This window comes from Manihot esculenta, chromosome 18 (genome assembly GCF_001659605.2).
Source record: "Manihot esculenta cultivar AM560-2 chromosome 18, M.esculenta_v8, whole genome shotgun sequence".
Lineage (NCBI taxonomy): Eukaryota > Viridiplantae > Streptophyta > Magnoliopsida > Malpighiales > Euphorbiaceae > Manihot > Manihot esculenta.
This window is the reverse complement of record NC_035178.2, coordinates 12254797-12266373: the sequence shown is the minus strand read 5'-3', so window position 1 is coordinate 12266373 and position 11577 is coordinate 12254797. Positions and strand designations below refer to the sequence as shown.

Here is an 11577-nt window from a genome sequence, read left to right as displayed (position 1 = left end):
ATACTTACATTATTTTAGCTGCTTTTACATATTTATAAAGATTGTCTTATTTCTAAAGAATAGTAAAATCATAGTATAAAAATCTTTATTATATCTAAGATTTAAATATATATTTTTATTTTTTTAGTTACCAGTTAGAAGAATTAAATTCTACACCTCTTTAATTTTGACATAGTTACCCCTGAACGAAATCAGTTGCTACGATTTTTTTTCATAAGTTAGAGCTGCTTTCAATTTAATTGGTTAGGTTAAAATCGATAAAATTGAAATATATTTTTTTACGATTTTATGTTTTTGTCTTTAGGCCGTTAAATTATGATAAACGGGGCGACGTAATTTTTTCTTCTTTAACATATTGATATTGGCGCTCAAATTGAATCCGGCATCCGACCCGATTGGTCACATCCGAGTGACAAGCAGCGCGAAAGGAAAATCGCTGGTTGGAACTTGGAAACAGTGATTTAGGGAAGAAGATGCAGGAATCAACCGAGTCAAGCCCCGACTCGTTTAAACTCGGCCAGCGAGTCCATTCAGCAAATGATCCTAGCCGAATCGGGACAGTCAAGTACGTGGGACCTGTGCAGGGATATCCAGGGACGTGGGTCGGTGTCGATTGGGACAATGGGGAAGGCAAGCACGATGGGTCGGTGAACGGCGTCCGATATTTCCAAGCGAAATCCGAGCGGTCAGGTTCCTTTGTTCGGACACAGAATTTGAGTCCTGGCATTTCGTTCCTAGAAGCTCTCCATATCAGATACAAAGGCGAGTCCACCAAAGAAGAAGAGGGTATGCTATTAGACCACCATTATCCTGGTTGTATTATCAGTTCTTTTCATTTTCTTTGGCAGTTTGAGATAATTTCCTTTTGGGTTCTGTGCAGATGAAATGTATGTGCTTTCAGCTAGCAACAAACGGGTATCTGTTGAATTTGTGGGTAAAGAAAAAATTCAGGATAAGCTAAGTAGATTTGAAGAGTTGAAGGGTGCTTCACTCCCTTATATGGGTGTTAGCACTCCAGGAAACCCAAGCGATATCAGTAGTTTAGTACCAAGTGAGTATGTTTAACATTGTGTAATTCAGTTTTAGTTGTTCTTTTGTAAGGGTATCAAGTGAATTTTGAGGCAAGTATCTACGTACAGCATATAATTTTAGCATATGAAAACTGGTTATGATCATTCGAATTTGGAGATTCAGTTTCATCGATCTTTTGTTAATCATTTGCTGTCTCAGTTATATGCAGCAGCATTACTCATGCTATATATATGTGAGTCAGTAACTTGTTTAATGGTTTTCTTGTAGATCTGAAGGAGTTAGACTTGACAGGAAATTTGATTTCCGAATGGAAGGTATATTCGGCTTCTTATATCTGTCTAATGCTGAATTTGTGAAGTGGGAGTGGGACTGACATAAATTAGATTCAAGTATGTCAGTTATCATCTCAATCCGTTAGTTGAACTACGAAATTCCTAGAGAATTTTTGCTTGGTGATTTATTTATTGCTTGAAAATCACCAGAACAAGGATGCCTACAATTTTCTTTGAACTTCTAATATAGTGATGTGGTACATTTCAAATTGTATCAAAGTACCATGATATATTGATATTACTTTTACATTGTTAAAAAATGTCACGACTTTGCTGACTTGCTATTAAATAAATGGCATATTAATAACCAGGATATCAATAATTCATGCCTTAACTTGTTAAGAAAATCACAGAAGAAGGAATAGGAGAACGCAAAGAATAATAAATGCTTGGAAGTTGCTTTTCTAGCATACTGTATGTTATTGACAAATATTATGTTTAGATTTTGCCACTGGATAAATTTCACCTACAATAGCTGAACCAGGGACTAAATCTCTTAAAATTGTTAAACTTATACGTGTCTCTTAGAAATCATTAAATCTTAATTTTCATGAAACCGCTAACACTAAAATTTGACAAAATTTAGATCTATGATCCAGAAACAATATTGGAGTTAGTTAATTTGTATTGTCTAGCCATTCAAGACATTTCCTCTTCTCACAGTTCCTCTGTTCATGAGTAAAAGACATATGAAAAGGTGGTAGTCTCTGTCTCTTCATAATTTTGGTTCCTATTCTCACCTCAATTTAAACTTTTCTTCCATGCCTTTATGAACAGAGATAGGACTTAGGAGAGAAAAATGTTTGGATGACCCATTATATGAAATAAATTTAAAAGGTCCACTACCTTTGCCTCATTAAACTTTTGTATTGAATATGGTCTCAGCAATTCTAATTGTTACAAACATGAAGGTTTATTAATTTTAAACCACAACTTTAAATTTTATGGCTCTAATGAGATTTATGACAAAATCAATGGCTACCACTGAAACTAACCTAAGCTTGAAGTAATATGATAACATACTTTTAACAAGTGTAAGTCTCCCTCATGATGCTTTCTCATCATGACTGTCTTTTCTCAGACTTCCTAATATTCCTTTCTCTTATTTGTTAAGATTGAATTGATAAAACACCCAAAGAAGGTAGTTTCTGCACAATAATTATGGTTGTGATTCATTGCATTGGGTGAAACTAGGGTTGGTCACTCCTTTTGTTAACATCTGGCAAAACTAGGGTTAGTCACTCTTTCTGTTAAGGGCAAGGAAAAATCATTACTAAACAAGCTTGATATAACTTTATGGCATTATGTATTGGGAATTTGGATTTTTTTTTTTATGAATTGTTACATTGACCCTATTGTGTAATAAGTAATAACTGCTTGAGGGACTGGACTATTTCCTGGCAAAACCAACTCCCAGTTTCTTGATTTATGTCCATGTGGCTAAATATACAAGCAGTAGCAGGTCAGCACTTGTTAACCCATCTAAGATGCATGTTCTGCCTTCATTGACAGGACCATGCATGCACTAATAAAACTGAGATCTACGTTTTGCAATGCATATGATGCATGTTCATTGAATGCATGTGTCCTATTCCAACTAGGTTGAGCATGTGTCAGCAAAGATTCATTTACTTGTTCTCTACTTGTTATTCTGGTTGTGCTAGTTACTGAATGAATTTCTTGTTGCTAAAGAACTTTCTTTTTTTTAAATTCGTCCTTGCAGGATGTCGGTGCCATGTGTGAGCAATTACCAGGTCTTACAGCACTCAATTTGTCTCATAATTTAATGTCGCAGAACATTACTGGGCTACTCCAACTGAAAAACATCCGAGTCTTAGTTTTAAATAATACTGGCATAAAATGGACACAGGTAGACTATGCTATTTATTTTAATGTTGCATATTTTGTTGTTTCTATTCTGCTTTTTGCCATTTTTTAAACTTTTCTGATATTGCAGGTTGAAGAACTTAATCATTTATTGCCAGTGATTGAGGAGCTACATCTGATGGGAAATGGCATAAGCACAATAAAGGTTCCTTGTAACCCAAATCTGCCATATGATTATGTCCGATATTGTTTGTATTGATTATTGTTGTCATTGTTATTTATAAATGCGACTTCATGGATGGTCACTGATTTCACAAGTACACTGAGAAGGTGAACACTCATGGTGAAGAACTATAAGAATTATAAATAATGATCTTTCAGAAAAGGACAAATAAGATAGACATAACTTATAATTAGAAGAAGAAGAAGAAGAAAATAATTATATTTGTATAGACATCCGGTTCCTTGATATTTGTTTCGTTTTTGAATTTCACTTGTGCTTGTCATCAAGTATGTTGACCACATTGTTGTGAAAGCTCATTCTATACTTCTTTCTTGTTTTTTAGTCAACATCTTCATCAATTGTTCAAGAGTTTGGTTCTTTGCGGCTTCTGAACTTGGAAGATAATTCAATAACTGAATGGAATGAAATATTAAAGCTCTCTCTGTTAAGAAGGTCAGAAAGACATCTTGTTTACTTCCATCTGGAATTTTCTTCTTTTTTTTTTTTTTTTGTAGAATTTACAATTTTTTATTTGCTAAAGTTTTTTTTCTTGATGTACTACAATGTGTTTGCTTTTGCTCTCAGTTTGGAGCAACTTCATTTGAACAAAAACAGTTTGAAGCACATCTTTTACCCAGATACTGATACTATGCAAAATTTGCTCACTGGATCTGAGTCTAATGTCCAAATGCCTTTTCAGAACTTGCGTTGCCTTCTTCTGGGTAATTAATCGAAGACTCTTCTTTATTATCTCACTTTGCTACTTCTTAGAAGTTACTGACCTTATATGTGCTTCAGGAGGCAACAACATTGAGGATCTGGCCTCCATTGACTCACTGAATGCATTCCCCAAACTGGTGGTAAGATGTACAAATTACAATACAAGTCAATTATTTTAATGTCAGCCTAGGAGTGTGCAACATACCATGTCCATGTAACCTATCCTATCTATGTAATATGAAATGAATCCGTGAGCCTTCTGATTTAACTACACCTGGAGATCATCCTTGAAAATACTTTTCCTAGTGTGGCTAAGTTATAGTTAATTGTGCTTAAAGATTTTAAATTACTAAATTGGTATTATGTAATTTCTTTAACGCCATTATGGCTAGTGGAAAAGTATGCTCCTTGATGCATAAAGAGTTTGATTTTACAAAATACAAGGGTATTTTAATTGAGTAATTTTGAAATATGGATGAACTAGTGAATTTCCTAAAAAAATCAAGGACCTTATAGTAATTCTCTCTATTTTTCTTTATTCTTTTACTGATATTTAATTATTTCCTGACATAATGAATAAGAGAGAAATAAATTGATATCTAGCATTGTGATACTTTGCATATATGAACTTGGTCGTATACTTACATGTTATTAGGGTCACTTCTCTTTAAATAAAATAACTTATAATTGGTAGTGACTCCTAGCAATGCCACCAAGTTGGCATAAAATGCAAATTGTCACTACTCCAGTTTGTGATGCTTTGATCTTTCCTGTGTTCACTCTCTTCTTTGCACTATAATCTAAATGTTACTTTATTTCAGTTAAATAGGGCTTCATCATTATGCCAAAATTACAAATTACTGTTAAGAAACAGGGCCACAATATAGTTCGTCGAGAGGTAAAATGTATTTTAGATATAGATATACCCTTCTGATCTCTTTTTCCTTTTTTTTTTTTGGCTATATATTACAGGATATCAGGCTTTCTGAAAATCCAATAGCTGATACTGGAAGAGGTGGTATCCCAAGATTTGTTTTGATTGCACGATTATCAAAAGTTGAAATACTGAATGGAAGTGAGGTAAACTCCTGAGTTCTACATGGCTTTGTGGATTTACTTTGAGGCTCATGTGAATTTGATTTTTTATCATCTGATATACCTCCTAGGTAAGTCGTCGTGAAAGGAAGGACTCTGAAATCCGGTAAATACTTTGTCTAGTGCATGATCACTTTATGCTACCCTTCTCAGAAATGAAGGAATTCATTTATTTAGGCAATTGTTCTTGCCATTGTATATTCTAGGCAAAAGAATATTGTCTATCCTTTATATCTTTAATGTTCTTTGAAACAAATTTGCCTCTGCTTTCCTTTTTTTTTTTCCAGATATGTTCGCTTAGTTATGTCAAAGTTACATGACAATCCAGATGAAATCAAAGAGCATCCCAGGTAATAATCTCTTGTGATGTTATCATCCTGTTACTTGTTGCTAGTTCGAATCCCTGGTGGAAGTTGCATTAAAGATAGAATAATGTTAATGCGAACTCAATTTGACTTCTGAGAACTATTGTTCGTGGGGACATAGTGTTATTGTTTGGCTTTAGTGCAGATGTAAAATCTTACTGCTTCAGTATTAGTAGGATTTCATAGATCTTTCACATCTTGTGTTCTATTGCGTAGGAAAACTTCTGGTTCTAAGGTTTTATTGTATGGTAAGCATACTGCTTGTTTTCCATTGTAACTTTCGTAAGATAGTATACACTTGACTTCAGGAAATAGAAATGACCATATAGACCAAAAAGAAAAATGGAAATGACCAAAAGACTGGGTACTTCATGCACAAGGAATAAGTAAAAATTTTTTGGCATGTCCAAGTCCAGGCTTATAAGAAGTAATTGATATTTTCCTTTACGTTCTATTGTAAGTAGCTTGTCATGATTCTTGGAAAGATCAAGCTTGATTGTGGAGTACTCTTACACTGTGTTGATTGAGGGGATGAAGGAATGATTACTCAATTACCTTCTTTGGACATTTATGGTTCGTCATGCTATCCATGATCACCTAAAATTACTGAAACTGGACTCTATTTGTCTTCTGCAAGAATTTGTCATTAGATTTTTTTCTTTTCTGGTTAATGACTAACTGCAAATGTTTTCGTGTTGAAAACAAAAGGATTCATTTATAGACATGTTTCACCAAGACACAGAACAGTCCCAAGGTGCTAGTGAAACTCTTGTCAGGAAAGGGTGCTTCTTATGCAGTTTATTACTTAAATAAATTGGCAAGTCGAGTATAGCCAAGTCAATGCTATGGACTAGTTAAACTAAGATAAAAAGATGGACACTCAAAACTTCACTGAGTTCTAATTGATCTTTAACTTTCCTACTCAAACTCCGCTAATTGGGATACTCAAGCTTGAATCAATTGATTTTCATTAAAAATTCAAGTTTTTAACTAATCTCAAATTGAAAAGGAACTCAAGTGAGCTTGAGTAACGAGCTTAAGTTGATAGTTTATTCTTAAATATTTAAGATGTAATTGTGAATATTATATATGTATATGTATATATATCGCATGTACATATGTATATGTATAATTGTATGTGTTCAAGGTTATAGAAAAAACCTTGAATAGGCGTGCTTGCTAATCTAGTAGCTCTGGTATTAGAATCACTTAAACTGAGCTTGCCTTGTTACTTGAGCTACTCAAGTTCAAGCTCAACTTGGTTCAAGTCAATTGAATTCAAATATTTTGCCAGTTGAATCCAAATAGATCATGAGTAGCTCAACTCATGGACATTATAATTACCTACAGAGTGGTTGTCAAGATCAAACAGTGATTCTACTGAGTATGATTAATCGTTTTAAATTTTAACAAATGGAGAAAGTAACCTTTTGGTCCACTGAATTGTTTTAGCCCTGCTACCTGGCCTTTTGTGAACAAATTATATTGATGAATCCCTAATCCACAATAGAGGCATAGCATTTTCCTCTGCTGCTTAGAACCTCGGTTTGGTTAGCTGCTATTGATGAGTCGTGCAGGACATAGTTCTATAGTAATCTTAGTGGAAAAGGTGTTCCAACAGATATGAATTGTTTTAGGCTTGTAAATGCTTCGTTCAACTAACAGAATTATGTAATGTAAGTGAACCTAATAGGCAAAATGCTTTATTTCTGGAGTTCACCACTATTTTTGAATACCAATGCCTCTTCTATTGGTGATCTAGTAGTTTTCCTTAAAGTATTATCGACTGATTTAAATGTTTTCAGGCTCTGTCCATGTCTGTCCATGTTCGCAACAGGGACTAAATCGTAGACCTCCTTTTACCCCAGGCTTTCCAGTGACTTCCCCATGTATCCCTCTGTGAAGATGCCAAGCTTCTTGGGTTCTTAATAGAAAATGGAAGATAAAATCATAAAAAGCTTTTTCTATCTAATGTGAGGTTACCTGTTATTATTGGTTCATCAATAATGTTCTTCGATGTTCTTCCTGCTTGCTTTTACTTGATTATAGGTTTGCTGAGCTCAAGGCTTATCATGGCATTGAAGATGAAAGACCATCAGTTGCAACATCAGGCCCGCAGAAAATGGCTTCTGGACTTCTATGTATGAACCTTTTAATTCTTGTCATCTGATTATTTTATGGACTTGCAATATATATGTTCAAACATTGAAGTAAAAATGCAGCGGTCAATTTGAAATGTGTTGCTGCATCCATTGGCGAGAAACCATTGTTAACGAAGAAACTGCCAGCCACAACAACGGTGATCTTCACGTTAATTTTACTAAAACTTCATCTTTCTGAATATTCTTTTCAGATTCATTAAGGTTCCTAATTTCATTTTAGGTAGGCAAGCTAAAAATTCTTTGTGAAAGCTTTTTCAAGCTCAAGTCCATCAAGCCAAAATTATTTCTTCAGGAAGAGGTTCGTCTTAATTTCCCATTTCGCATTGTACATTAATACCTCTTGATGGCGAATGCCTTGATGGTTTTTGATCATTTAATAGATTTTGATAGATTCCACCGTAAAATTGAACCTGAATCTATTAGCATTACTCTTCATATCCCATCCTGAAATTTCACTGAGGAAATAAAACATGGCTTGGAATTCACGTCTAAAGCTCCCACTTTAAATGCAAAATCAAAGGAAGCAATAGATCTTTTATCCAAGTCTATCTTTGTTGTTTGAATGTCCTATTGGCTTTGCCTTTTCTTATGTCTTCTTTTTTCCCCCTGGTAATTTTCAGGGTTCCCCTCTACCTTCATTGCTGGATGATGAAATGGCAACTCTGATGGACGTTGGGATTGGCAACGAGTCGACCATTCTTATTGATGAAGAGAGTTGACAAAATCGAAAAAGAAAATTTGAAATCTACTGCTACATGATCCTGAAGAATGGAAGCAAGCTACAAGTTCATGCTGTTTCAGATTTGCCATTTCTTTCGTCATGCATGCATAACCGTAAATGATGGTTTGGTGGTTTGTTATATATTCACTCTTTTGTCTGTTTAGAGTTGAAATTTCAGGCAACACCAGTTATAGGTCCTTGGAGAAACAAGTTGGGATTCATAAGAAGCGATTTTGATTTGCATAAAGATAAAATTACAGTTGATCCTTTTGTAGAAAAGAAATTTTTTTTTTGTTAAAATGGGTTTGGGGAATTGAAATAGTAGAATTTCATCTCTCAGATTTATTGAAATGCACTTAACTGAAATATATTTATCACTCAAGAAAAGAAATTAGATAGTATTATAAATTGGAAATTTTATTTTTATATTATAAATTGGAAAATAGTAATAATATTTTTTTTGAAATGGGAATAATAATTTATAATTAAATAAAATAATAATAATATCATTTTATAATCAAATTAGAGCGTAACTTTTTTTAACAAAAATTTATTTTGTATAATGTAAAACTCAATTTATATATTAAAAAAATTAATATCATTTTATATCTTAAACAATTTTTGAACTTCTTAATATTGGATTCGAGTTCGAAATGAGTAAAACTCGAATTCGGCTCGAGCTCGAAAAAATTTTAATGAATTAAGTTTCGACACTTCAAAACTCGATTCAACTCGGTTCATTTACATTCCTAAACACATTTTAATTTTACATAAAATAAATTATGGAAAATAAAATTAACTAAAATGTGTGTTTTTTTTTAAAATCTTTAGTTAAATTTTTGTTTGTTATGATTTATGGTTAAATGTTTAATTTGATGTTATTGATTTGATTAATTTTTTAAAATAATTTTTATAATAAATTTTTGTTCTAAAAGAAGTATTAAATTTATCTAAATTATATAAGTTTCATTGCTAATTTTATTTTTATATTCTTTATTATTTATTTAGTAAAATTAATGTGTAATATGGAATTATAGTATTATTTTTATTTAATTATTTTAAAATCTATAATTTTTCTCTGAAATGGATGGTAATAATAATAAAAAAAATTATAAATGAGTTTCATATTTTATATATTTAATTTATATAAGAAAGTAACATGTGGAACTCCTTTCTATTAAATTAAATTTTATTTATAATTATTTTATTAATTTTAATTATTTATAATTATTTTTATTTAATTAAAAATAAAAATACACGATTTACATTATTATTATTAATATTTATGCATAATAAATACTTTAAAATTATTAATAAATTATCATTATAAATATAAATTTGATATATTTGTATTATAAAGTATTACTTTTTTATGTTTATTAGAAATTTTTAAAAAATGCCCCATTATGATTGATATTTAAAAATAATGTATCAATATATAGTTTATAAATTTTTAAATTTGTATAAAAATAATGATTGAAAATATTTGTACTCGTAGATAAAAAATAATTTTCAAAAATCTCATAGAAAGTAATTTTCAATAATTTTAAAATTGAAGTTTGTTTTTAAATGAGAAAATTATTTAAATAATGATTAATATAATTTAAAATAAAAATATTTAGTTAATTTAATTTGAACAATCCTCTCCTCTTTATAAAAATAGAATTTTAATTGAATTTGATTATAGCCGATTAATTAATTTTCATTCTTATAAATCAAAATTAATTTTTTTACTACCATAATTAATTTTTTAAACGTTATACATATTAATTTATAGAATTACACTATTTAATAATTATTTAATTTAATATTTAATTATATTAATCATTTCACCTATTTAGTATTTATTTTATGTCTCAACTGTCACAGGTTTAAATAATTAATTTAAAAAGATTAAATTATATTTTAGTTTTGCTTTTAATTAATTAATGGATCGATTTTTGTATATTTAAAATTCAACATCTAAATTTTTTTATAATAAATTTATTTAAATTAGAAGTTTTTTAATCCATTTTGCAGCTTTTATTACTTTTTTAAAGAAATAAATTACACTTAAATTTTTAAATTTTTATATAATTAATAGATAAATTTCTATATTTTAAAAATTATACACTTAAATCCTTCGATAATTAATTCAATCTCATATATTATAATTTAAATATTTTAATCTTTTATTTTTTATTTAAAATAACACTTAAGTCCTCATTAACTTTTATCTATAATATCTCATTTAACTCATTTTTAACACTTTTTTTCTTCAATTTTTATTTATTAAAATATTTTAATATTTATAATTTTAAAATTTTTAAAACATACTTACAATTTCAGTTATTTTTAAGTGATATTAATTAACTTTTAAATAAGTTATAAACTTTTATAAAAAATATTTAAAAAAAAAAATTATACTTGCAGAAATTTAATTATCCACTAATTTTGAGCTAATGTCTGTAATGAATGAAACAATTATAATATTTTCAAAGCTTTAAAAATATAAAAACTGATCCATCAATTATACTAAAATTTAAAAACTAAAGTGTAGTTTATATAATATAACATTTTTTATCTATGTTAAAAATAATTTAAATATTCATGAAAATATTTTATATATTAAAAATATTTATTTTCCTTTTAATCATTGAATTATAGATTAAAAGATATTTCATTTAAATAAATTTATTATATAGAGATTTAAGTGTTTAATTTTAAAAATATAAAAATTAATTTATTAATTACGTTAAAATTCATAAATTAAAATATAATTTACTTATTTCAAAATATACTGTAATTTTATAAACAATAATTCTGAATGAAAGCTAACCTCCAATGAAAAAATATGGGATTTTCTATAATTACTTGGTTTAAAATAAAATAACAATTACTTTGTTATATAAATTATTTATATTTTACGAAAATCTTATATTTTATTTAGATTTTTTTTAAGTGGATTGATTTTTTTAATCAATCATATTACAAAATAATAAATTAAATTTTACAGAAATTATACATTTTATTTTAAATTTATGTAAAATAATTCTTATTTTTGCAAAATTATTTTGCGAAAATGTGTTAGGTTAACGGAAATTGATATTTCAAAAATATA

General features: G+C 29.5%; 1 protein-coding gene across 1 annotated transcript; it reads left to right on the top strand.

Moving 5' to 3' along the window:
* The first annotated feature begins 343 nt into the window (after positions 1 to 343).
* LOC110605954 (tubulin-folding cofactor E) lies at positions 344 to 8816 on the top strand. The gene is made up of 15 exons (XM_021744648.2): positions 344 to 786; positions 881 to 1051; positions 1300 to 1346; positions 3088 to 3234; positions 3322 to 3396; positions 3758 to 3867; positions 4000 to 4136; positions 4213 to 4274; positions 5107 to 5214; positions 5301 to 5335; positions 5517 to 5579; positions 7644 to 7735; positions 7817 to 7893; positions 7977 to 8054; positions 8377 to 8816. The coding sequence occupies exons 1-15, from the start codon at positions 474 to 476 to the stop codon at positions 8473 to 8475; spliced, it is 1614 nt and encodes a 537-aa protein (XP_021600340.1). The 5' UTR covers positions 344 to 473; the 3' UTR covers positions 8476 to 8816.
* Positions 8817 to 11577: the final 2761 nt, after the last annotated feature.

What these genes read in the sequence shown, in the direction of transcription:
- LOC110605954 (XM_021744648.2), top strand. Translation starts at nt 474, where the DNA reads ATGCAGGAATCAACCGAGTCAAGCCCCGACTCGTTTAAACTCGGCCAG. An exon ending in ATTTGATTTCCGAATGGAAG is followed by an intron (nt 1,347 to 3,087) that starts GTATATTCGGCT and finishes TCGTCCTTGCAG; the next exon opens with GATGTCGGTGCCATGTGTGA. An exon ending in CTTGCGTTGCCTTCTTCTGG is followed by an intron (nt 4,137 to 4,212) that starts GTAATTAATCGA and finishes TATGTGCTTCAG; the next exon opens with GAGGCAACAACATTGAGGAT.